General features: G+C 39.4%; 1 protein-coding gene across 2 annotated transcripts in view; it reads right to left on the bottom strand.

Annotated features, from left to right (window-relative positions):
• Positions 1–25,055, bottom strand: part of ARHGAP42 (Rho GTPase activating protein 42) — a 158,302-nt gene extending 133,247 nt beyond the window's left edge. The window contains exon 1 of one of the 2 annotated variants that reach the window (XM_051609081.1): positions 24,429–25,055. In XM_051609081.1, coding sequence (XP_051465041.1) covers positions 24,429–24,582 — 154 coding nt within the window. In that variant the 5' untranslated portion in view covers positions 24,583–25,055. The remainder of the gene's footprint in view (positions 1–24,428) is intronic. The other variant, XM_051609092.1, reaches the window with a different exon arrangement.
• Positions 25,056–27,323: the final 2,268 nt, after the last annotated feature.

Genomic DNA, 27,323 nt, shown 5'->3' with positions numbered 1-27,323 from the left:
GAAGGCTGTATCATCTTTAACTGTTCCAGAATCAGATGGATGTAGACCATGATGCCATTAGTTGTTTTCAAAGCTAACTCTTCCAGCAAGGACGTTCTAGTGATTTGTGCTATGAGGTATGCAAAGCATATTTTTTCACAGGAAAAATAACTGCATTAATAAAAAAATAGCTGGTAAAGCTGATTTGGGATATCAAGCCCAAGTGGTTTAAATGAAGACTGATTATACAGCTTTACTCCTCTCTCACTCTTGTGCTTGCAAATGTTTAATCTTCTTTCAAAGCTTTTCCTCACTTAATTCTTAGCATGAGGGCAGTCAGTATTTTACAAGGAAGAAGAATTGTAATAAGTATGATTGCAACCCTGCACTTCCAGAGGCCAACTTTGTACTCCTCAAAGATCTACTTACAGGAATCCTGTGGGCTGAAACTGGAAGGTGGGGGGGTGGGGGGGGGTGTTGGAAGAGAGCTGCTTAATGTTCAAATATCACTTCCTCCAAGCTCAAGATAGGTGCATTCCTTTGAGTAAAAAACTGGGTAGAGAAGGAAGCACAACACGTTTTCCATGGGACAGCAACGTGCCCTCATGGCCAACAAGGGCAATGGCATCCTGGGGTGCATTAAAAAGAGTGTGTCCAGCACGTTGAGGGATGTTCTCCTCCCCTTCTACTCTGGCCTAGGGAGACTGTATCTGGAGAACTGTGTCCAGTTCTGGGCTCCCCAATTCAAGAGGGACAGGGATTTACTTGAGAGTCCAAGCGCAGGCTACAAGGATGATTAAGGGACTGAAACACCTATCTTATGACAAAAAGCTGAAAGACCTAGGGCTGATGGGATCTTACTAATGTATACAAATATCTGAAGGGTGGGTGTCAAGAAGGAGAGGCCAACGTCTTTTCAGTCATGCCCTGTGAAACGACAAGGGGCAATGGATGCAAAGTAGAGCACAGAAGTTCCACCTCAACGTGAGGAAAAACTTATTTACTGTGAGGGTTACAGAGCACTGAAACAGACTTCCCAAAGAGGTTGTGGAGTTTCCTTCTCTGGAGACTTTCGAGACTTGTCTGGATGCATTTCTGTGTGACCTGCCCTAGATGTTCCTGCTCTGGTGGGGGGTTAAACTCTATAATCTCCAGAGGTCCCCTCCAACACCTAATGTTCTGTGATTCTGTGACAGCTATTCAATACTTGCTTTTTCCTTAGAGTTCAGTATTGTTCTCTCCTCTTCTCCTCCCACTATAGCTTACTGCATACAATCTCTGTCCAGTAAATGAACACAGAATTATCTCAGCCTTCAGGCACATCAAGTCTAGAACGGCTGGAGAAAGATACTTTGACATATGTAGCACCATTACCCTATCTGACCGATGGAGATGCTGAAAGCAAGACTGCCTAAGGCTACACACTAAACTGACAATTAAGCAGACCCTGTGGGTCCCTTGCTTCATTCCCACTCTTCCAGATGCCATTCCTTCAGACCAGGAGATGCTAACCAGGGCTGGAAAGAATGCAGCTCCTCACACTTCCCTGTCACCACAAAGGCTGCAACTTTTTTCTACCAAGGCGGAATAGTTTTTTAAAATTAAGTTTTATATTGAAAGGTGAGAAGAAAACCCTAATTTCATTGGAAAAAAAAAAAATCAATACAACCTTGTTTTGATCCATTTCATGCAGCCCCTACACAATACCCAGTTACTTCAGCTGCAGCAGTTAGTGCTCTGTATCTGTCACAAGCCAGTCTCCAGGAAAATGAGGGACACACCACACACAAACATGCTTACTTAACAGTCACTTGCTAGACTTTATTTCAAGCATCTTTAAAAGAACAAAAGAAGACTGGAACAAAACAGGACAGAACAATTAAGTCTGCACAATTAAACTCTGATGTTTCTTAATTGGAACAGTCTACATTTTAATAACTTCAGTACAGGGTTTTTGCATATGAATTTTTCAGTTAGCTTTCAGGTGCTGCAAGATTTCATTTCTCTTTCACAAAAATCATGTTAATTCCCACTAGATAAGATTAATTGCCACTAAGAGTTCAATAAAACCTCATCATAGCTCAATCTCAAGAATCAATATTCAGTGGAACAACTAAGAACAAGAGAGCTTCTTTTCTTGCATACAAGTTCTAGAGGAAGCCTGGATAAATTATGTGCAAGAGAAATGGGAAAATTTCCTTCTTGGAAGATACTAATCAACACTGAAACAGCTGATAACAATGCTTTTGGAAAACATTCTCTCACCATGTTTCCACACACAGTGGAAAAATCTGTAAATCAGTAATTCACTGCAAGGATGAACAAAAAAATAGAACTGCTCTGAACTTGAACCAGTTATTTGTTATTAAGGTATTGATAAAGCAAAAGTTGGGTATTTAAACTTAGGACTGTATGTGTATCCAAAGACTGACTGCAAAATGTCCCTGACACCCGCACATCATTTTCCCTCCAGCATGCCATAAGAAGTTGCACTTGGACCACAAGCTTTACGTGGTTCATAGTTTGTTAGCTGGCTGGATTTCCATTCCAGCACAGCCTTCTCTCTCTTTTCTCTATGAAAAGCAGTTTAAAGGAGTTGTAGAGTCCATTTCAAAAGCCCAGCAGCACTTAACATACTGGCTTCTCTATCTTCCATTTAACAGAACGAGGAATATTTCCATGAAATTATACTTTTCATAAAAACATGGGAAATCTTAGCCAGATTAAAACCAAACAAGTTCTGTAATTAGATTCTGAATTCTGAAATCATCAATTATTTTTAAAACAGAACTGGAATTCTCTGTATGAAAAAGTTTCAGTCGGTCTAGGCAACATTTGTTGTTTACAGCAAGCAATATGAACCAAACTGACAGAGCACAAACATGGTAGTCTAGATTTTTAATATGAATATGAATCAATGAACAGCCTATGATATTTTAATGAGTAGCTAAGTAAAACAGCTTCTTCCCAAAACATTGATGTTGGCTTCTTTGACATAAGCAAACAGAGCATCATAAAATATCAGCTAAAAGAGGTAACAGAATAGCACTAAATACGTTATTTAATTAGTTTAAATGATTTTATTTAAAATGACAGCATGCATTAAGCAGATTGCTTTATAGCTATCTTTGGGTCTAAACTGCAGGGCAATACATAGTTTGTCCAACTAATTCTGTGTTAATTTTTTCTGAATTAAGGACCCCCAATCTACACACTGTCAAAAGAGACCATAATGACTCCTGCTGACTTGTAATAACTCACCTGTTAAGGACTGTGATACTCTGGCTCCCTAAATATACATTGTATCATAACACCTTTTATCCAGCCAATTATTCACAGACAGGCTTGCTAAATCCTTTTACAATCATCCTTCAATACAAAACAATACTCCCAGGGCTCACTCAGCACAGACAAGAACTCAGAACGCTGATACAATCAGAGCTGCCTCAATGTGGGCTGGTTATGCTCCTTACTCAGCAGCCAAAGAGCTAAGTTTAACTTTGCTATCATACCCTCAAGCTGAATATATAAATTAATCTTGTGTGTTCTGCTGTCAATTTTCATAATGGCTGGATGAGAAAATTAAAAAAGATCACTGTGGAGTATTAACTGTAAACTGGGTAAAGACTGTGCTCAGAATTAGTGTGGGAAGCAGTAACCATAAATAATATGGATCAGACAATTAGTAAGAAGTTAGACATAAATAGCCTCATTGAGCATTTTTTCCTATTAGTTTTGGAGGCCACAAAGATACATACACAGTTAGCAAGAAAAAAAGCAGCAAAGAAGTCAAACAAAATCTGTGACTGACAGTCACAGATATGGCACTCAGGTCACCTTTTTTTTTCCTTCCTTCTCATATTTTTACCATAAAAACCTAAAACTTCTCTTCCCTCAAAGAGAAACAAAACCCAATAATAACAAGTTTTGACTTAGCAGCAAAATTCATTAAAGTTTTCGGCTTAAGAAATCTTGAACTGAATTTTCCAGTCGCTAAGAGACTATGCAGCTGCTACCTTTACTAGTTGGTGTATAGCTTCCCAAAATACACCTAACAAAGTGATTTTAAAATTCATGCTTGTGCTACTGAATGAAGAACATTCCTTTTCTTTTTTCTGTGTGTGAGAAGTAGTCAAGATTCTGTCCATCATCTTCCCACACATAAATGAAGCAGAGGGGCTTGAAAGAATTTTGGCTTCTTAAGGCTTACAGGTTGAAGCTCTGATAACTTCAAAGTGTATCTGTATATTATTCCAAGAAAAATTAAATAAGAGTACATTTACTGCAATAGTCTAAAACAATAGAGTTACTAGAGTATCTCTTTATCACTATCATCTGCATGACTGCAGCACTGCCTGGTATAACTCTTCCTTATAAAGACTTATCACTGACTCAAGTTATTTTAAAAATAAGTGCAAAATGCTATGGAAGAGAGACAGCATTCAAGGTGACAAATAATAACCTGAAAAATACAAGATATAGTTTTTTCTTTCAGTAAGAACAGTACAGTAACAGAACAGACCTAACATTAACTGGAAATAACATAAAATGAAGACTGTTGTAATAAACTCAAAGATACTAGAAACACAGTATACAGTCTGCATTAAAAATTGTCAGAGAATTTATTTATTATTTGGCCTTTACAAAACAGCATTTGATCATTGATTAAGCATTGCAGGAATCTGTACACACAAGTAACAGAATGATTTTATAATAAAATTTTGTATTTATCTTGAAATTTAACTTTGCTAAATACTTCCATCCTTTGCAGAGCACATTTTCACAATGTTCTAGATCTCTTTTTATGGTGGAATTCAAGATTTTTAAAAATAAATGCAAGAGCAGAGCTAGTAAGTCTTTAGTAGTACAAGATTCTGATATCTTCAAAACAATTTCTAGTGGTACCCCTCAAGGCCATAATGGGGGAATATTTTACTAGATAACATCTCCCAGATATGGACTTCCAAACATATGGAGAAAGTCTGGCAAATTTTTTAAGTACAGAAATACTAAAACAAATTTTTATTTGCAAGGCGTAATTTATGTAATTCTTCCTCAGGACTGTATCTTGAAAAGGAGAAGTCCTTAGAATGAATTCTGACGGAGCAAGAGGAGGGAAAAAACGCTTTTGCTAAAAGCACTGAAGAAGTATGGATATTTACACATAGTGCACATTGCAATGTTGTGATTAGTATTACCTAAACTGTCAGGGTTTGGACAGCCTGGTATTCAAGACAGATTTTCCTTCTTCCCCTTTGTCTGGAACTCTAAAGACTGAATCCAGTTAATGTTTTCTGATTACTTTAGAACTGCAAATAGGAAGATCCCTCAGACAACACAGAATTATACCCCAAAATCACTTCTCCTTTCTTGTTTTCCTTTCAAATATTTGCAGGTAGCTACCAAGACACTCTAAAGCTTTTATTAAGCTACTGGGGAACAAAAAAGCAGTATTCTGTGCATCATTATTGTAGACTGAGTGTAATAGAGGAAAATGTGAAGGAGTCCAAAAGCCAAGGGCCTCAAAATCAGTTTTTAGGAGTATTTGTTTCAATATAATATTTTGACTAATAGTAAACAATGGCAAGAGATAGGAGGCTGCCTAGAGCTCTCACACTCACATTCAACAGAAGAGATGGCAAACACAGCCCCAAAATTATCCCACATAACTTTCCAAATACACTTCCTAAACTGGAACTGGTATTGTCAGGAAGTGTTTCTATTCTTTGACAAAACAAAAAAAAACAAACCCACTATATCAGAACCAGTCAAATGACTGAGGCACTAATGACGACTGTTCCCTGACACAGACATAACTCTCTTGTATATTAAAAACAACAAAACATCAAAAGGTTTTCAACAGCTTTTTGAAAACATAATTACCAGCCTACACAATCCTCCTACTATTTTATTATCCAAACAAAACTTTTCATCTAAGGTTCGAGGTAAGGCAGTAGCAGAGGTGTAGGGAGGGTAGCATAAGACTTCTCTTAAAGCTGCGCCTCTGTTAAGTACTAAACTCAGCAAAGTGCATATTCCAGCTGACTGTGAATATTCATCTCAAAAGAAACTCAAGAGGATGTGGGCTTTAAGCCAGTAAAATATTCAATGATCTGGAATCTCACAAGATCTACCAAGCTGGTTTCACAACTGCCAGTGCACAAAGACAGTAGTTAAGTACTGGACTCAGCTGCAGCTTCTCATAATGGAATCAAACTTGAGTAGGTTTTCTGCATTATCACTATGGACATTTCTTTTCCTCCCAAATAATTCCTTTCTGGATCTCAAAGGAGCCTTAACATTTATCAGAGCCATCAAAAATCTGGAGATTAGATTGGAAAAAGGATGTTAAGACTAAGTAACACATTTTGCTGCTGATAGCGATGTTTATAACCAGCTTTCATTTTTTCCTCTCTTGAAAAGCAGCAGCAGGATGTCACCATCTTAAATGTCAGGGAAGTAAGAAGATAGAGGAAAATGAAATTTAGCAAGTATGGACTAATGCACATGGAAAAAAAAAAATCTCAATTACATCCACATAGTGATGGGATTTACATCAGCTTTAATATTCTGGAAAGACCTCAGAATCACTGCAGACTGTTTTTTACAATGTCAACTCAATGATCAGTAACAGTAAAAAAAATTACAGTTTATTAAACAAAGAAAGCACAAAGCAAGAAATATCATTATTTGATGCATTAAGCCCTAAAATATTCCATGACGTTTCTTGCAATCTATCTCAGAAACAGCACAGTTACAACGAGGCACAAAGAAGGTTGACAAACTACATCCAGTGGGGCAGTTTTGATTATTTAAAAGCAGAAACTAACTGGACTAGAGCTTTTCATAGTAGCTGTGGAACAAAACCTTTAAAGAAGAGGAGAGAAAAGGAAGATTTAAAAAAATAATAAATAATCCCAACCCACATGAATGGGACCAGCAATGCATACAGGCCACAGTCACTGTCTCATGGAACAAAAATTGCCATCATCAAATAGGATCAGCAAGAAGCAAGCATACAACAAAGGAAGAATTTCTGCCCTTGCAGTGCACACAACTACCTGTTTGCTGTCACAGATAGCTGTGGAGCTTAACAGGACACCTGGTTTCAAATCCAGGTTAGATAAAGCCACTTCTGAAAAGCAGTGATTTGAGGACACTTGGGGGAACTTTAGCAGAAGGCTACTTCAATTTGGAGGTCCTCCTCATCTGAGGTGTTTCGGAAGCTTCCACATGAGTCATTGACTGGTCAGTTTTTTTCAGGAAGTCTGAAGGCACAGTGCATGGCTCTGCTGAGACTGCAGAGGTACTGACACATCTCAAAAGTAAAATAGCCTCATAAAATCTGAAATTTGTATTTCAGTAATAATAGGATTTAATTACTGAATAAATTCACTTGTTCCATGGGGAAACACTCAGGTTTTGCAGAAATGGAAAAGCTATTGTGTCTTACCCCTTTAAAGCTTTTTGTTTATTAAAAAAAAAAAATCAAACAAAAAAAACAAACCCAAAATACAACAAAAAATAAGCCAGAAAATTGACATATACTTGATACCATTTTAGGACCAGAAACCAGCTTTTGGAGAGATAAAACTCCACATAACAGCTCTGGATCTCTCAAATAGTAAAAACACTGTAAATCCCTCCTCTGGAATTTCTCAGAGAGGCACAAATATAATTCTTATATTGGAATGAGTAAGGAGTTAATGGAATATCAGACTTCATATTCAGAGAGCCAACATACTTTTAATGAAGTTTAACAAAACAGTATGACAGAATTTCTACCAGACAGCATGACATACTGCAGTCTACTGCTATGTTTACTTATGCAGTAAGTTCTACTGCACTGATAATAAGTATTATCTGAGTAATCTAGTTATCTTCAGAAAGAAACACTTTTTTAAAAAAAGTACTAATCATCCGTTTTAAGATCTCCCTTTCACCCAAAAAAAGTATTTTCTAGAAGTACACAAATAAATAAAAAATCCAACAACTTCTTAAAAGCAGTACTTAATGCACTTAAAGATAATGTTTATTTTAAACTAAAGCCACATACAGAAATTGAGATGGAAGTTTAATTCTCCATACTTAATTGCTGCTTAAATTACTTAACACCTGCATATATACAGTAAAAGACAGGGAATACAAAATCACTATCTATACAGATAAATGTGGGCAGAATTTAAAGAAGAAATATCTCTCAAAACCACAGGCTTTGTTTTACTGTGGGACAACTTAAACAAGAAGAAAGCAAGAACTGGGCATTCAACTAATCTAATTTTTATATCTGCAAAGAATCAGATTGAGGTTAGACATGAGGAAGACATTTTTAAATATGATGGTGGTGAGACACTGGAACAGGTTGCTCAGGGAAGTTGTGGATGCCCCATCCCTGGATGTGTTCAAGGCCACGCTGGATGGGGCTTTGAGCAACATGGTCTCCTGGGAGGTGTCTGTGCCATGCAGGGAGGTTGGAACTAGATGATCTTTAAGGTCCCTTCCAACCCAGGTGTATTGAAAACTGTAGCTTCTCACAGAAGACAACTCAAAAACACTCTGGAGTGCCAATGACAACAGGAATTGTTACAGTTAGCATCATGAGTTTTACTGTCAAATGATTTGGAAACTGTCTGAAAGCTGGCGGAAAAAGACACGTGACTTGCAACGTTATTTTTGTAAATGTAAGATGATTACCACTCCCAAGGAGACTTGTGATGTTACATTAAGACACAAGAGTAAAAATCCTGAATCAACAAAACAAAGAATTACATCATTGCTGTGCTGTGGCAACCCAAATAAAGTACGAATAATCACATTTTTTACCTGCTGTATTGCAGCTACTTAGAGAAGGCACTAAACAGAAAACACAGAATTAAGTACAGTTATAAATATTGTACAGCAATATAAAAATTAGAAGTTCTTCAGTTTGATGGATCCAAAGGAAGTGAATGGATACAGTGAATTTGTGAGTTAAATTTACGTAGATCAGACACAGATTTTTGTCCCTTGGGGAGAAAAATGGGGAAACTTTACATGCTAGAAAAATTTTATTTTTTTACTTCTCAGTGAAACGTGAAAAAATAAATGTTAAACAAATGACTTAAACATGGCCTTAATGTTCCCAACTTCAATCCTGCAATAAACAAAAAGTGATAAGACTTAGATGAACACCACCTCAGTTCTCTTCTCCACAGGAGAATGAGTTGCATCATACTGGCTAGGGGGCAGATAATGGCATCTTCAACAAGCTAAGCAAGAAAAGTTACAGCTTATAGTGCAAACCCAAAAATCCTGCATGACTGTATCAGGAAATCTCTCAGCATACAAAGAAGGTTTGGATATGTAAACAGGAAATGCACTGCTGTGCCTAAATCCCTCTTCATAGAATTAAATATCTTGGATTTCTCATTTGACCTTAGGCTCCCAAACAGCATTCAGATGCAGCAGCTTAAGCTCACACAGCAAAAAGTCAACCATACTAACTGTATTTGTGAGAAAACTGCATGAAGGCTATTTCCAAGCCTTACATGTATGCTTACAAGCATTTGTTTGGAGACACACTTCTGTTTCTAAATTTGTGAATCTGTTTTCCCATTAAACCACTCTTGATAATGGATGATAAAACAATGTATATACAAGAACTATGAGAATCTTAAGATGCTTGAGGTACTTCGGACAATCTATATCTCAACAGGTTAACAAAGCCAAGCTTGCCTACACATTAAGGATCATTCAAAAAACATTATTTTTACTATCTTTAGATCCCTGTAGCATAGCAACTTGAACTGAACGTATTTATTTAGTATCTATATATATGGAAATAAAGGTAGTATTAACATCTTCAACTGTTTGGTTTTGTTTCAATGTGTATTTATCCATGCATGTATAAACACTAAAATAAGCCACCCCATTACACAAACAATAAACAAGATGGTTATTACAGCATAACACCTGAATTTCAAATTACAATGATGACACCAAAGTAAGGAGAATACCAGAAGGAACCACCTGAGGACTTACTTGAAAGCATTTTAAAACATGACAAACTTAAAACTGTAAAATGTATTCTCCGGATTTCAAAGTTCCACATACACATGTACATTCAAGTAATGTAAACTTAAAACACTTGAAAGCAGACTGAAAACACTTCTTTCTAACATGAGAAGGAACCAATGCAATCAACAAGTTCAGCTACAAATGAACAGGAGTTTCAGGACTCAAGTCCAAGAGGCATAACTGAACAGGATTGTACCTCACAAAAAAAAAATATAAAAAAATAAATAAAAAAAAATCCAAACAATGTAAGAGTTTCCAGTGATGAAGAGTTCATCACAGTCTTAGTGAAGTATCTCACTAACTTTACAGTTGCACATTTCTAATGTTAATTTGCATAGCTTCTGCCAACACTTGGATCTTCACATGCCTTGATCTGTTAAACAAGCTTTTCATCAATATTCTTTTCTGTGATATAAAAAAAATCTTTAGGTTTCTCTTTGGATTAAGCAATTGCAAAAAAACATATGCTTTACGGTGTTTGTGGTTTGCAAGAAACTTGACATTTTTTCATTTGCTCTTCGTATGTTCAAAGGGTCTTCTCTGACCCTTCACAATTTTTCAGCATTCTCCTGGAAACGAGCAGCAGGACCAGAGTCAACACCATAATGCAACAAATACAGCAAATAAACATAAAACTGTTATACTTTCAGAGATGATACATTTCAGGTATATGTTAGTCTGCAAGTCCATGTCCAATTTATTAAAATACAATCATTTTCCTCCTCCACCAACTGCTTTTCATATCTAGTGTTAACTGGCCCATAGGCATGACAGGTGCCATTTCTTGACTTGTTGCAAATGTCAATAAACACATTATGCAAGGACAACAGAGAGTGACATTTGTTGTGATTCTAACAGTTTTATCTTCCAACTCTCAAAAAAGAAAAGCAAATTTTCCAACACAGAAGTCTCACTACACTTCTTAAAAACAAAATGCAGCAGCAAGAGAATTCCCTCTAAATGCTAGAACAAAGCACTGTCAGTTGTCAAGGAGAAACTATGTTGTGAAGCTTAAGTGCATTCACTTCCTTGTTGCTTCAGCTATACTGAATTACATCAACAAATCTATGAAATTCAAGTAATGTATCCTAATATCTAATCTGTAAAACATACGCAGATAGTGATTCCTAGACACAGATTTATGAGTCAAAACACATCTCTTAAGACATTGCTTATAAATCCGCTATTTTTTCCTAGTTTTACTATCAAGCTTGGACAATAAGATGCTGAAACTTCTGTGGGGCTGAGGGGGAGAGAAATGAAAAATTAGTACTAACAATATTGCATTTCAGCAAAAGTACATTCATGTAGTTAATAAAAAATGAATATTGCCAAAGTTAATTTTAACCCCACATACTTTGATGTGGCTTAAACCAAGTCCTGTTTAACCAGATCTGTTACCAATGGAAGGTACTAATTCTTTTCCTCGAGTCTGTTTTTAACTATTGGACCTCTGCCTGGCCTCCACTATCTGGATCCTCAAAGCACAAGTCAGATGGAGAATCCAGTGCATAAAATACTGTGAAAAGCCAGTCTCCAGCTCTTGAAGGTGCTCACTGACAACTATTAATAACTCTTCTATGGGAATGATACATATCACAAGACAAGATTCACAAAGGCATCTCTGGGTACACAGAGCAAACTATAATCTTTATTATAAGCTAACTATAATTTTTGTTAAGCAGAGCCTAGATCATTTTTCTTTGTCTATGCTAAAATAGACTCTTTATAGAAGTATACTAGTTAGTACAGCCTATATTAAAAGGTAAAATATTTGACAATACTTTATGAATGAAGGCAGGAACTTTTACACATACATGTTGATTTTAGCTGTGGAAGTCTCTCAAATGGTCTCACAATTTCTGCCTTTCCCCAGAATAAGGCAATATTACCTCTCCTACAATAAAGCTTAAGTCTTACTTATTTCAAAGTTTCCCAGAAGGCAAGCTCCATAGCCCTCTAACTTCCCTGTATATAGGCTAACTAGTAATTCTCAAGGGTGAAAAGGAATAATTTATATTATTTTCTTAAATTATATAGTACATCAGTCTACAGCTTGTTTTAATGGCAGCGGTAGTGCGAGACATTAAAAGATTCAAGAAAGAAACAGGTTTTTTTACTACACAAACTCAGACTTCAAGTAATCTTCCAAGCAGTAAGTTCTACCTGCATGATTCCCATAACTTGTAAGTCATTTTAGCCTTACAGGGAAGATATCACCTGTCCACAATATTCATGGCCTAAAGTAACAGTTTATACAAACAGTACAACCCAAGGAAGCAGAGTTCTTGGGTTCTCCCTCCCTCGTCTCCTCCTTGTCAATCACAAGTAAAAGGTTAAAGGCAAGTAAGGTAGGTCAGACAAGGGTGAGAAGATAGAAGGAAGAGCCATAAAGCAAAATGTAAACTTTCTGACTGGCACAGCTGCAAATTTCCGAAAGCCTTGCTTGCTCAGTTAATCCAAGATGGCTTTTGAACACCAACCTGCAAAACGAAAACATTGTAAATCTGTCTGTTCTTAATTTAAATATGACCTGCACTTATAAGAACTGCAGCTTTTAAGGACTGATCTGCACGTTTACACTGATATTTGGTCACATCTTGAAATGGACCAAAACAGTAAAGCAGAAAAAAAATAAGTAAATTCAGCTGCTTACCCTTTCTTGTGTATTTCCAATTAGCAATCAAAGACCTTAGTTGATTTTAAAAAAATAAATTATTGTTTTACCAAAAACTTGTGCTCTTTTTGTGCAGCAGTGAGACAGGGACAAGGGTGAGGCCTTGGGGAATAAAAGGGGTGACTATTTTGATACTTGATAATTTTCTAGAAGCAACCAGTTTTTTGCCCTTGTATTTTTTGTAGAAAGCAGGACATCATAAAAAACTGTATCCTTACTAAAGAAGTAAATAAGTCAGCTAAGTGCCCATCTCATCTAAAATTTATAATAAAAGTTACAAGCCTTAGCAGCTTTTAAATAATTCATTTCCCTTTTCCTTTTATTTCATAAATTCACTTCTCCCTATGAACAACAAAACAATTCTCAAACAGCCATCAAATGCCTGAATGACACCTCTTTGATGGAAGAGGAACCAAGAGGTGTCTCTTCCAAAAATGGAAGTACATGAAAAAGATGCAAGGAGGACTGCAGAGGTGGCTTCTGTGAGAAGACATCAGGTGCTGACCCCATGCTGGATACAGACAGTTATATCTGACTCCAAGTCAGACTCACTGCTGCAGAAAGCTGAGCCCATTAGCAAAACTGGCAGTGCCTCTGTGATAACATGTTTAAGAAAGGGTAAAAAACAACTGGGCAGCAGCTGGGAGCAAGGCGTGAGAAAACATGAGAGAAGCAGCCCTGCAGGCACACAAGTCAGTGAAGGAGGGGAGGAGGTGCTCCAGGTGCCAGAAAAGATATTCCCCAGCAGCCTGTGGAGAAGACCATGGGGAAGCAGACTGCCCCCCTGTAGCCCATGAAGGGCTATAATGCAGCAAATATCCACAACACTGTAGCCTCCCATGCAGGGCTATAATGCAGCAAATATCCACAACACTGTAGCCTCTCATGCAGCAAGTCAACATGCTGGGGAGGAAGCTGCAGCTAGTGGAGAGCCCACACAGGAGCAGGCTCCTGGCAGGAACTGCAGCCTACGCAAAGGAAAACACACAGGAGCAGGTTCTTCTGCAAGGGGCTGTGGCATGGGGGAAATCCACGCTAGAGCACTCCATTCCTGATGGACTGTAAACTGTGGAAATGACCCACGCTTGATAATTTAGTGAAGGACTTCATCCTCTGGGAGGGACCTCATGCGAGCATGAAGAGGAAGAGGTGCCAAAGTTTTACGGACTGACCACAACCACCATTCCCCATCCCCCTGCACCGCTCAGAGGGAGGAGGTAGAAGAGTCAGGGCTGTAGTTGAGCCTGGGAAGAAAGGAGGTGCGGGGAGAAGGTATTTTTAGTTGTGCAATAAATTAAATTAATTTCCCCAAGTCTAGTCTGTTTTGCCCACAACAGTAACTGGAGTGATTTTCCTGTATCTATCTCAACTCACAAGCTTTTAATCTTATTTTCTCCCCCCGTCCTGCTGAGGAGAGGCAGTGAGACAGCAGCTGGGTGGGTACCTAGTTGAAAGCCAGTCAATCCACAAGAGTAGAGCTCCAAAGTCACACCTCTGTAGCTTCCAAAGAATAAGGTTATTACAGAAGACAAGATAAATATGACTTAGCTGTCACTGAAAACTTGTGTGTTAACTTTGCTGTAGCTTGATGTACAATTAAGCTGTCACTGCCATCAAACAATAATTCAATGTCCTCTCCCTGTTGTTCTCCCTACCCACCAAATCCTACAATCAATTCCATTCTCAGGTCGCCAGGATGAACATTTTCACAGCTGCATAACAAACCAAATCAGGGAACAGGGACTCATCGAAAATGATTCAGCAAAGATTAGCAGTTAGTTTAGCTCCTTGATCAGGCAGAGCACACATCTGAGCAAACAGAAATGCTAATAATGTACATAGGAAGAGATGGGTGGAAGCAAGGTCTGAGAGTGGGGAAAAAAAAAAGGGCAGGCTCTGGAGGTTTTCTGTTGTTTGTTAGCAGTAGAACTGGCTTAAAACTATACAGCAAAATGCAGCTTCAGACAGATGCTTTCCAGTAGCCTCCTCTGGTCACACTCTGGGACAATTATCAGACAGCTCAACCATGTTTTAAAGGACAGGGCAGAGATAAAGATACTAAAATAGAAATATTAGAGTTAAAAAATTACAGCACAATTATGGTGACACCCAGTAGACAACACCTATGTCCACAGTTCTGAAGTAGTAAGGGGAAAAACCAAATTCACATTCGAATTCTCCTGATACACTGCTAATCTTCCTTCCTATCTGGGTTTGTTTCGGAAAGGACTAGACTGGAATGTGGCAGGTTTCTTGAATATGTAACTTGACAAAGACCAGTCTGACAAAATAACCTAAGTAATCATATGCTCATTCAGTTTAAAATTAAACAGAAGAAGAAAAGAAAGAAGTCTGTAACAAGAATTTGACATTTCAGAAAAGCAAGTTTTGAGTAAGGAGAAAGGCAACCAAGCTGGTGAAGGGGCTGGAGAACAAGCCCTATGAGGAGATGCTGAGGGAAATGGGATTGTTTAGTTTGGCAAAGAGGAGGATGAGGGGAGACCTTACTGCTCTCTATGACTACCTGAAAGGGGGTTGTAGGGAGGTGGGTGTTGGCCTCTTCTCTCTAGTCAGTAACGATAAGACTAGAGGAAATGGCCTGAAGTTATGCCACAGGAGGTTTACATTGGATATTAGGAAGAATTTATTTACTGAAAGAGTTGTCAGACACTGGAATAGGCTGCCCAGGGAGGTGGTAGTATCGCCATCCCTGGCACTTCAGGACATGCTCTAGTAGACATTATTTATTTATTAATTTGAGCAGGGGTGGGGGGTTCACTGTTCTTTTCCAACCATGGCAATTCTGTGATTCTGTGCTTCAGTAAACCTAAATTTAGATGTGACTTTATACTGAGAAACTGCACCAGGTACAACATGAGTTACTTTGAATTTCTAAGTTATTTGCAAAAACAACTGCATAAAACACACTGAAATCAGGGTTAGCTAAAGAAATGATACGAAGATGGAAGCAGAAGATCATGGGCTGGGCAGGGAGGGGGGTGGGATGGAATGAATATGCAAACATATCTACATATGGATGTAATTTAAGAAGTTAAAATAATCAGATTTGGTACCAGAAACTAGTGGAATTCCAACAACACAAGAGTTTAGTCAGCTACAAGTGTGGTGCTGTGGCACTCCTGCAGCCCCAGATAGAGCCTTTGCGCTCTCGGCAGACACCAGGTTCTTCCAGACCTTTCAGGCTATTTTCACAAACACATTAATACTTAGAAAACTAAAATTTTGTGCAGTTAAAGACAACCCAAATAATTCCATAGGTAAGGAGAAACAGCTTTTTAATCTATAAAAGCCAGAAGAAAACACAGAGCAAAGAAGGCCTATGTGCAGTAAAGATGACACAGAAACAGTCTGAAGATTAAAGTGTGATCCCAACTAAAATTAATATTCAACCTCAGTTTTCAAAAGTTCTATCAGTGTGAAAACAGCAGGAGAAATTAATATGAATAAGTACATTAAAAATTCAAAATTATCACACTATCACACAAATAAGAAAAAGAAAGAACTCCGTAAACTCAGAGGCTAGGACAAATACAATTTAACCCTAAACTCACAAGACATACTACCCAAGATTTTTAAATTGATTGGATCAAGGAGTCTGCTCTCCTAAAACAGCAAATGTATGCTTATATTTAAGAAACAAAGAAAATTATTCAACATGAATGCTCCATTAGGTTGAACTTAAAATCAAGCCATTATTTAGAATACTGTTTGAAGAAAAAAACAATTAAAAGCTTACAAAATAGAAAATAGAGTAAAGGCAACACAAGATTTATCAAAGGTAAGCTGCATCAGATCAATGGACATCTCTCTTACACAAGGCTATTCTTAAAAAAACCCAAAACCACAAAACTACAATAGATCTAATCACCAGTAAAGCACATGATACCAAGCTGCAATGGCAGTTTAATAATTAAGGTGGAGAAGATGAGAACTTATGCAGAAGCGACATTGGTAAGAAGTCACTAGGAAATGGTTTTGCTGCAACCAACCAAAAAGAGAAGTGTCATTGTTTGATATTACTGAAGGACTGATGTTGAGATCAACCTGCCTTAATATTTTCACCCTGACTAAGAGAGCTTGGCTGTTACCACAGAGCAGGGAGGCATTATAGACACAGAACACTGGACTCATCTATGAAAAAGAGGGAAAGAGAGGGGGGGAAAGGGTGGGGGGAAGGGAAAAAAATCAGGGGAAGCTAAAAAATAAGTTTCCGGTGTCCTCACCTATAGGAAACCAAAGGAAGAAAAGATTTTCCTAAAGCAGAAAGGCACAGAATAATTAAAATAAGAGGCTTGTTTGTCCTTGTAAGCCTACAGGATCAAATCTCATTGATTCTTCCTATTGTTAACTGTTTTAATTTTCATGTTTATTTGACTTACAGGCTCTTTACAGAAGAAAAATAATCCTGTTGGTGATACCTACTTTCCTTTTTGAATGAACAGAAGAGTACCTTTGCAAACAGACACTACAACGCACATCTAACACGTCTTACTCTTTTTTATCAACCTGCAAAATATGAAGTAGCTTCAGTAGTAGAACCAGCTATAAGACCCAGGCACTGCAGCACCTTGTCTTCTGCTCTGACTATCAAGTTAAAAGAAGACACACAGAATTTCTGTACTATTTTCCCATGTATAAATTATACTAAGCAAAACATCAGCCAAACAACATGTTGTTTAAGCCTTTGGTGACCTGTGAAACACAAGTTTGCATAACTCAGGACAGGGAAGTGATTTAGGTTGGTAACATCCAACTGATCTGAAAAACTATACTGTAACACAGCCCAGAGTCCATAACATGAAATATATATTTTAATGAAAGTTAATTGCCCTTCACAGGGTGCCCGTGGGAGGTTAGATTACTGCCCAATGACAGTACTTCAGTCTCCTATTAATATGGAAGAAGGTCAAGTTGTTTTTCTTCAGTTTAATATTTGCTTTACTGCTATGGCTTATAAGATTCAGAGACATTTTTATCTTTTATCATACACTTGAGCTATCTGTAGCACCACATAGTAAAAAGACCATAAACACTGATTTCATGTAATGATTGATGTTCTCACAGATTACAATGAGCAAATACCAAACCTGTGAACATTATTATACTACTTTTGTTTCCCTTACTTTTATTTCTAATCTGAACTTTTTAAAAGCAAATTCAAAAAGGCTTAGAAAAGAGCTACCAAAATGTCCAACAAACCAGAGAAGCTCTTAGGAGGATGAGAACAGCTTGTTCAGTCTAGCAAAAGGATGTGATTATTCCACAAGCAAATCCAAGTAAACAACAGTGCAGAAATGTTGAATGAAAGGAAAACGAGCATAAACAAGTTTGAGTTTCCAGATTAAGTTTATTTTTAATTAGTTACTCAACTCTCAGAGTAACAAGGCTCTAGAATGTCCTTCTAGAAACTGTAAGCATAAAAACTTTTTTTTAATGAAGTTTGAGAAGTAGAGACTTCATGACATACCACTAGCAGAAGACTGGATTTAACAAAGGAAATCCATTATACCCTTAAATACCCAGTTCTCCTATATTCCAAACTTATATATAATTACCATTTTGAGACTAAAAGAAAAATTAGAAAGGCAATGACATAGCAATGCTTTACATATTATTCAGTAGAAAGAAGGACTGTATTGTCCTCTGTATTTTTCACAGATTATGAATATAAAGTGATTTACTATTACGGTAAACTGCAAGTTGCTGTAGCACTTCTGCCCACGAAAACCCAAGAGATCTGTACAAGCTCAGTGACCACAGCATCATATTTTCCACTGTAGTAAAGACAATATTCCTGAAGCAGCTGGTCTCTTTTTAATAGAATTCATTTATGTTATTCATTGCAAATGCAGCATGTAGCAGACAAGCCAAATGGCTCATTAAAAAACAGATTAAACATGACCTTTCCAGAAATCAGTTTAAAAGTTTGGAAATCCTAACTTTAAAAATTGCACAATATTTTCTTAAAGCAGAGACATAGTTTCTTATGGCATTTTAAACTCAAATCTACTCCTTTGGTAGCCTGACATCATCCAATTACAAAATTTCTCTAATACCTTTTTCAATATTAAGGCACATGAACACCCGTGTTGAGTCATTCAAGGACTTTTTCTAACACAGCAGTCATTACTGACAATATGGGAATTCACTTGCAGGGATTATTGATTCAAAATGAAACATCACATTATGGACAAAGAATACTGCACTCTGTAACAGTCCACTACATACTAGTATTGGTATTTTCCATACATATTTGGCCAAAGATACTGTGATACAGACTGCAGCTGCTTTAAACATTAAAGGAAACAATTAAGCTCCTTCTCTGGCCAGGAACCAGCTTATCATTGTTATCTTTGTATAAAAGGCTGACCACTGTTAAAACTGGTTTTGAAATTACGTCCATAATCCATAGATAACTCAGACATTGTAAGATGTTAAGCAGGACAGACAAATGCCTACCAGGAGTTAAGAAAACAGCAAGGAAGCAGATGACTTGAGAACATTAATGCAAATCATTAAGTTTCAACTTCCTTTTAGTGGGAAACTTTTTTTCTAGTTAGTATGGGAATCATGTATTTAGAGACTAAGAAACGTAACCTGTTGTAATCACAGAATCACAAAATCTCAGGGGTTGGAAGGGACCTCGAAAGATCATCCAGTCCAACCCCCCTGCCAGAGCAGGATCACCTAGAGCACATCACACAGGAATGCATCCAGGTGGGTTTTTAATGTCTCCAGAGAAGGAGATTCCACAACCTCTCTGGGCAGCCTGTTCCAGTGCTCTGTCACTCTCACAGTAAAGAAGTTTTTTCTGATGTTTATGTGGAACCTCCTATGTTCCAGTTTGCACCCATTGCCCCTTGCTCTGTCACTAGACATCCCTGAAAAAAAGCCTGGCTCCGACCTCCAGACACTCACCCTTAATGTATTCGTAAACATTGATGAGGTTACCCCTCAGTCTCCTCTTTTCCAAGCTAAATGGAAAGCTAATGCCCCATCTCTCACCCTACTGGAAAAAGAAAGTTATGTATTTTTGTATTATAGGACTAAAACAACTAAAAGCAATCAATTTTCAAAGGCAATGTGAGTTATTTCTGAAATTCTCATTAGGAAGCTGTACTTTCAAAATTTCATGTTCACCTCACAGTATCACATAATAAAAATATGACAAGTAAGCTCGTTTACTTAAAATCTTACTTAATAAAAGATAATGATTGCTACCAAACTTCAGTGGTTATTATTCAATGAACTCAGTCCTGCTTTAGTTAGAATCTGGAAAAGACATTGTAAAGATATAATCTTAATAAAATGTGAGGTTGAGATATCTGGGAAAATGCATCTCTCTAGAAAGATACAAAGGGGAGTTTTTCACATGAAAAAAAAATTCCTGAGAGATAACAAGATCACAGGATTTTACATGGTAATTTTGTCATTTTTTTTCCAGCCAGCTAACCCCTAAAATTTCCATATATATAGCCAGGTTCATCACTGTATTTTTATACTTAGGCTTATGAAAGAACAAAATCCCTGAAAACATTATATCAAAACAGTTAAAATACAGTTTCTTTTGTGTGACATTTCTATAAAAACCTGCTAAAAAATACCCCTCACATTCCCCCACCAAAGATGATATTTCCATGTTGTACCTATTTCTCTGTTTCTCCATGGGTTAAGTAGTAAAATAAAACTACTACTGACTGCTACTAAATTACAAATTCCTGAAGTTATCTGTTAAATCTAACTTACACTACACCACAGCTCTGAATAAGTTTGCATCATATTAAAACACTTTAAAAGGTATAGCATTACTTGAAATAGCTGCAAAACCACTTAACTTTCAACTATTTAAAACAAAACTTTTGTAGTTCTTACGTTTGAATACATGAACTTGTTGCTTAAGAAGGACTTAAGATGGAGAGAGGCCTTAAAAATCAGAGGGAAAACCCAAAGGCTTTTGCATAGCAATAAGCCATGAGATCACCTGCACAAGATGCTAGTTACTTTTTTTGATTAATACCATGTTAATTAACTTCGACAGAACAGTAGGCCTATTATGAAAAGCAAAAGCATAGAAGTATTTCTATAATTACACTTCCCATATCATCTATATTACAATGCCCTATACTAGGTTGCTTTTATCACAAGGCAAATACAAAGAAATGAGAAAGTACACTACTCAAAAAAGTACAGGAAAAACAGACTTGATGTTTTAAATGAAAACAAGTTGGAATCCTTGAGAAAGAAAACATTCAGTTTTGCTTCAGGAGTCCAGCCATGTCAAACATTTAAGCATATGAACTTTCAACACACATCTGAAAGATCTATTAAATTAGATGCCTAAAGAAGTTACGAAATGAACAGTTAACTAATAACCAAGGCCAGTAGCACCAGGAGAAAAAGGCTGTGTTTTTTTCCTAATTGATAAGTTAACAACCAAGAAACCCTCCTCCAGGTGCACCAAAGAAAACTAGATGGTCCTACTTAATCACATTAAATCTCTGTTGAGAGATAACTTTTTAATGTAACAGGAGCATCCTTTCAAAAGACAGTAATATATTTAGTACCCCAGTTGATTTGAAAAAGAAAATGTAGTCCCCCACTGCAAATACTAATTGTAGGGCAAAGCTGGAAGAGGCACAGTGGCCTTACAAATGTAATGCTAACACCTAACTTAACTGGACCAAATAATTTGTGCTCTTCTAGGGTACTTGCAGCGTCTTACATATTTAGAAAGACAAGGAAAAAGTGCAAAAAAACACTAGGAGAAGGTTGCTGAGGATTTGATACCAACCCTAGCATTATTGGCTCTCACTGCACCTACAACAGTCAAATGCTGCTTCATTGAGCACAGCATTACAGCCCTACATTCTACTTTGGAAAGTAGCATTCTCCAGAACGAACACAGCAAAACCACAGTAAACTGAAGTTTGACCTTTTCTTGGGACCACTCCAACAATTAAAAGGTAAAATGTTTGCATACTACATTAAGTGTATTTGTTCTACCTTCAATTTATGTGGAAACTTCTGTCAGGTGTTTATAAACATTGCATTTTTGCTGGATTGTGCATGAACCGTATTTTGTAACTTTTGTAATAAAGAAGTTTAGTTCCATCTTAAAAGCCATGCACATACTGTAGTTTTATATAATACTTAGGCAACTTGAAAATATTATAGTATTTTCTAACTACATTCAGTCAGCTTCACTGTCTCTTCTCTAAACGTGGCCAGGAAGGATATGTTCCAAAACTCATTTCCACTGAAGCTCTGCATCACAGTCTGGATTCTTCCCCCCGCAGAACTGATCCTCCAAAATTATATATAAATTAAAAATCCTAGATCACCTAAAGATATAAAACGTGGTAAATAATGCCTGTTGTTCTCCAGGGCTTGCCGGTTATTAAATATTCAAAGACTAGATAATACTTACTCTACTGTTCCATTAGATTTTCAAGGACAACTAAACAAAAAGCCTTGCACAAGTGTTTCACACTCCACTGATTTTAAAGCAGAGTAGGAGTAGTTAGCATGCTTTAATGAGTCAAAAGTTCTCTACTTTAGGAAACATACCATAGTGCTACTTGCCGTAACGGGTATGCTACCCCTGCAGCATCTAAACCAGAGTCTGTACAATACAAACTCAGGATTTCTATTTTCTTCAGGAAAATCCAAACATTTTCCCAGATGACCTAACAGAGGGACTGAGGCAGTATTCTGTGGAAGGCATGGTCATGAAACTAAGGGTTTTGAAATTAACAAAAGGAGAAATATTTCTTACTACACCAGAGCAGACCTTATTTTCCTAAGGCTAAAAGACACTACAAGACAAAGTATTTTAAAGTTGCACACAATAAGCATTGTGTCAAACACAGTAACATCTGAACTAAAAAGTTTTACAGATCAGGAGAACTTGCAAGTTAAGTGGTCATTACTTGAGAAATATTGCTTCTCCTTGAAGAGAACTGTTAAACATGTAGATACAGGGTCTAAATCCAGCAAGGACTCAAAAGTATTCTTCACCAAAAAAATGGGATTACTCACTTCAGAATCAAGGTCTAAACTGCTTCTCAAGGACAATACACCTTCTATAGCAGTCTGTCTTTGACAACTTAAGAAGAAAGTTGTATGTGTTCAAGTTTCATCTGGAACAAAAAGCAGTCAATTTCCAGTGCTAGCCCAGGTCAAAAAAAGTACCTGTTTGTACTACCTGTACAAACCATCTTATAGGATCAAGTTTGTAATCATAAGTTTCTATTAAATGTACAGTTTAAAACAAACTCAACCTTCCTGCTTCATGGAGCAAACTTTTTAGCAGAGACAACTAAAAAGAAAACTTTGTTTGCTCTGGAAAGAAAAATGCATCATTGAGGTTTTAGCTACATAAATACATACACACATATTTTCTATTTATTTGGTGGGTGTAAATACAGGAAATTATTTAATACAAATTTACATAAGGTGCTAGATTTGTATCCAGCTACTCACTAAAACACAGATGTGTCCATGCACTTACATGAAAAAAATCTCCACAAGACAGTAGCTGCTTTATGTAAATGCAACGTTGTAAATAAACTATATACAGTTGATGCATGAACAAACTCTATTAAGATTCAATCCTACTGTGGGCCAAACACAATCTTCACAATTCCACCTCCTACTCCGGGTCAAACTGGGTTTAGACTCCAGGTTAGCAGCAGCTAGGTTTCTTATGAGCTAAGGACCTCATAGTAACACCTGTTCCCTGTCCACAGAAAAAGTAATACTGATAGCCCTCACCTTACAAAAAACAGCAAATCATGTCCATATGGCAGATATTTTTAAAGATTAAAGTGATTCTTTCCATTGAACATCACACACTGCAGCACGAGAAGCTGTGACTTCTCCACTCTAGCTGAAGGAACACTCTGGGCACCAGGCAAGAGAGATCTGAAGTGAACTAAAGTCAAGGAGCAGGTAGCAAGAAGTTGCAGTAGAGGAGGGCAAGCCGAATCTAGTACCGCTAATGGCAATTCCTAGTTTTCGCTTTCTGCTCTTCAAAGCCTGAGGGCCGTTTTCACACCCCAGGAAGCTGTCAGTGCTGAACTCCCGGACCTTTAAAGGCATGAAACTGTTCATCCTTATCTCTGCTTTCACAGCCTTCCAAACTGCATAAAAGTTAATCTACTACGTGAGACTGGGGCGGGGAGGCGGAGTAGGGAGAGGAGATATAAACCCTCTTCATACAAATTCACTTCAGTGTCTTGCTTTGCCCATTTATTACGAACACGTCCATTATCTAAAGATTCCTGATTAGCAGCCAACGTCCCAGAAACTGATCACCGGCATAACTACGCTCCTGGTCTGCACAGGGATCTACATCGCGACTTTCTGCCCGCGACCCTGAAGTTGGGCTCATCCCCAGGCGGGACCCCCTCCCCGGCCCGCTCCCCGCGGCCGCCCCGGCGCCCCGCCAGGGAGGGCGCGGCCGGGCCCGCAGGCCGGGGCTGGGCCTCGCACCGCCCCCGCTCCCCCGGGAAACCCACCCAGCTCCACCGCAGGAGAGGCGAGGCGAGGCAAAGCAGCGGGGAGGGAGCGGGGGAGAAAGTTTACGAGGCGTTTTTCAGCGGCTGCCGGCAGGGGAGCCCGCTCCCGGCGCCCATTCAAACAAAAGAAGCCCCTTCCCTTGCCCGCCGCCCCCGGCTCCGCCAAACCCACTCACTTCGCAGGGCCCCGATGAGGAGACTGCCGTCCTTAATCAGCTCCTTGATGAACTTGTTCGTCCTCTCCAGCTCGATCTCGTGACACTTCAGGCGTTCTCTGAAATCCGGGCTGTCCATGTAGGAGTCGCTGAACTCCAGCGTGGGGAGCCCCATGTCAGCGGCGGCGGCCGCAGCCCCCCGGCAGCGGCCAAGGGGCGGGTGGCTGAGGGAGGGCCGCGCCGGGAGACGGCGCTGAGGGAAGAGGGGAGAGTGGGGGACAGTAGAGGCGAGGCGCGGCTGCTGCCCCCCTCCGCCTCCCCGGAGAGGCCTCCGCGACCCGCTGCGCCGGCCCTCTCAGCGCCCGCCGGGCCGGCGGCGAGGCAGACGGCTGTTGGCGGCGGAGGCGATGCGCTCCGGGCGCTGTCACCCAGCTACATGCTGCCCGCCGGGCACCCCGAGCTCCCAGTGCCGCCGCCGCTCCGCCGCTTCCGGCAGCGCTCTCCCTTCCTCTCTCCCCAAGCCTAACTTAGTCTGAACCTCCCCCGGCCCGGCCGAGGAAGCCCTCCTCCCGGCGCGGTATGCTCACACGCCGGGGATGCGGCCCCGCCAGTGCCCGCCCCTCGCTCGCCAGCGCCCCCTCCGCGCTCTGCCCTCCGCAGAGGCGCCGGCCGGCCTGGCGCGGCGGCTGCCTGCTGAACCTGCGGCGTTGGGGGGCCCAGAGGACGGCAGGAGAGGAGGATCCGCCTCAGGGGCAGGGAGACTTGGGGGGATCTAAAGCTGTGCGCTTGGAGGAGACCAGTTTACGTCCGCAGGTAGAGCTGGAGGCAAGAGGCCACCTTTGCTAGGGGACGAGAGCTGCCAGCCCGGCATCTCCTGCCACAGCCGGAGGAGCAGCCGGTGCTCGGGTCTGAGGCCGGCAGCCCGAGCTCGCCTGCTCTGCCGGGAGATCTTCCGTGACACCGCGGGACGGGCCGTCCTGCCTGATGTGCGTGTGAGGGCCTGCGGCTGGGCACCGCTCCAAGGGAGGTGGATGGCGAGAGGAGCGAGCAGAGAAGCATAAAGAAGGAGAGGGGGAGGTTGAGGCCACGGAAGTAAAGAAAGATAGGAGCATACATGTTGTGTCTTGGCACTTAGTTGCTTCGAGGGGATACAGCTGAGCCAAACCCATTCTAAAGTGAAGCATCAAGAAACTGCAAGCTTAGTTGCTACAGCAAAGTTGTGTGTTTCCAAGTACGTGAGTGGGTTTATCTGAATAAAAAGAAGCATTTGTAGGTTATTATTGCGTGTTTATTTGGAGCAGTTTTTCAAGATACACTGTGTCAGATTGCAAGTATGTATACAGATATACGTATATTTGATGTTTGAGGAGAGCTGTATGTAATCACACCTTCAAATCATCATTTACTCTGTTGGAAACAACCATCAAGACTGGCCATCAGAATAATTGTACCTCAGGACAACTCACTGCTTGCCAAAAATAGGTTTCAAGAAGATGATGATGGTTCTGTGTTAGGTGTGCACACACCCCTGCTACCAAATCATGGACAGTGTCCATATTTATACAGTTTAACACAATTTTGAGGGAAGGCTCAAACCTGTTGCATGTTGTAGCTCCTTGATGTAGTTTGTGCTCTTCACACTTCTTAACCAGTCATCAAAAATCACTTACTTGTATTGACAATACATTTTTGTGAATGTCAAAAATCCAGAAAAGAGGCTGTGATTTCTAACCATATGGCCTGCCAAACTTGCTAAAGTGGAAAAAAAAAGTGTCTCTTTTTCCTGCCCACAGAACAATCTCTGAGCTAACTGTCAATGTTGATACTAATAGGGTCATTGAAGAATCTTGTAATTCATAGTGATCACAGAACTCTGCTCGTCAACATGTTGCCTGACTGGTTAACAAGTTTATTTCCTTGCTTTTGCAAGCAGTAGCATGTAATCTCACAGGTAAACTAATGAACTTAATGTAAAATCAAATTGAACTACTGATAGTGTATTCCAAATAGATTTTTTTCTGATTATTAAATCTATAATTAAAACCCAGTCTGTGTAATGATATAGATGGTGATATATAATTCAGCATGTATGTTCACAGAGTAATTTTTAGAGTAATTTTTTCTTTCCTCAGGGTTATCTGTATCTTTGTCTTCTACCATGTTTATTCCTTGATGTAGTTCATAGACTCAGTCATATAATGGTTTGGGTTGGAAGGGACCTTAATTAAGTTCCAAGCCCTCAGTGTGGGTAGGGACACTATCCACCAGACCACGTTGCTCAGAGCCCCATCCAACCTGGCCTTTAAGACTTCCAAAGACATCAAAAACTTCCTTGTGCAACATAGCCCAGTGTCTCACCACCCCCACAAAAAAAGAATTTATTCCTAATGTCTAACCTAAATCTCCCCTCTTCCAGTTTTAATCCATTACCCCTTGTCCTCTCACTACAAGCCCTTGTAAAAAGTCCCTCCGCAGCTTTCCTGTAGGCCACTTCAGGTACTGGAAGGCTGCTATTAGGTCTCCCTGGAGCCTTCTCTTCTCCAGGCTGAACAGCCCCAACTCTCTCAGCCTGTCTTCATAGGAGAGGTGCTCTGGCCCTCTAATCATCTTTGTGGCCCTTCTCTGGACTTGCTCCAACAGCTCCTTATGTTGGGGGCTCCAGAACTGGACACAGCACTCCACAAGAGTCTCACAAGGGGTCTCACAAGAGCCAAGTAAACAGGGATAATCACCTCCCTTAACCTGCTGGTGTCTTTTGGTGCAGTCCAGGACACAGCTGGCTTTCTGGGCTGCAAGTGCACATTGCTGGCTCATGTTGAGCTTCTCATCCACCGTCACCCCCAAGTCCTTCTCCTCAGGGCTGTTATCAATCCATTTTCCACCTAACCTGTATTTGTGCTTGGGACTACCCCGTCC

This window comes from Apus apus, chromosome 1 (assembly GCF_020740795.1).
Source record: "Apus apus isolate bApuApu2 chromosome 1, bApuApu2.pri.cur, whole genome shotgun sequence".
In the NCBI taxonomy this organism is placed as follows: Eukaryota; Metazoa; Chordata; class Aves; order Apodiformes; family Apodidae; genus Apus; species Apus apus.
Note: the sequence above shows the minus strand (reverse complement) of the source record. Positions and strands in the feature narration are given on the sequence as shown.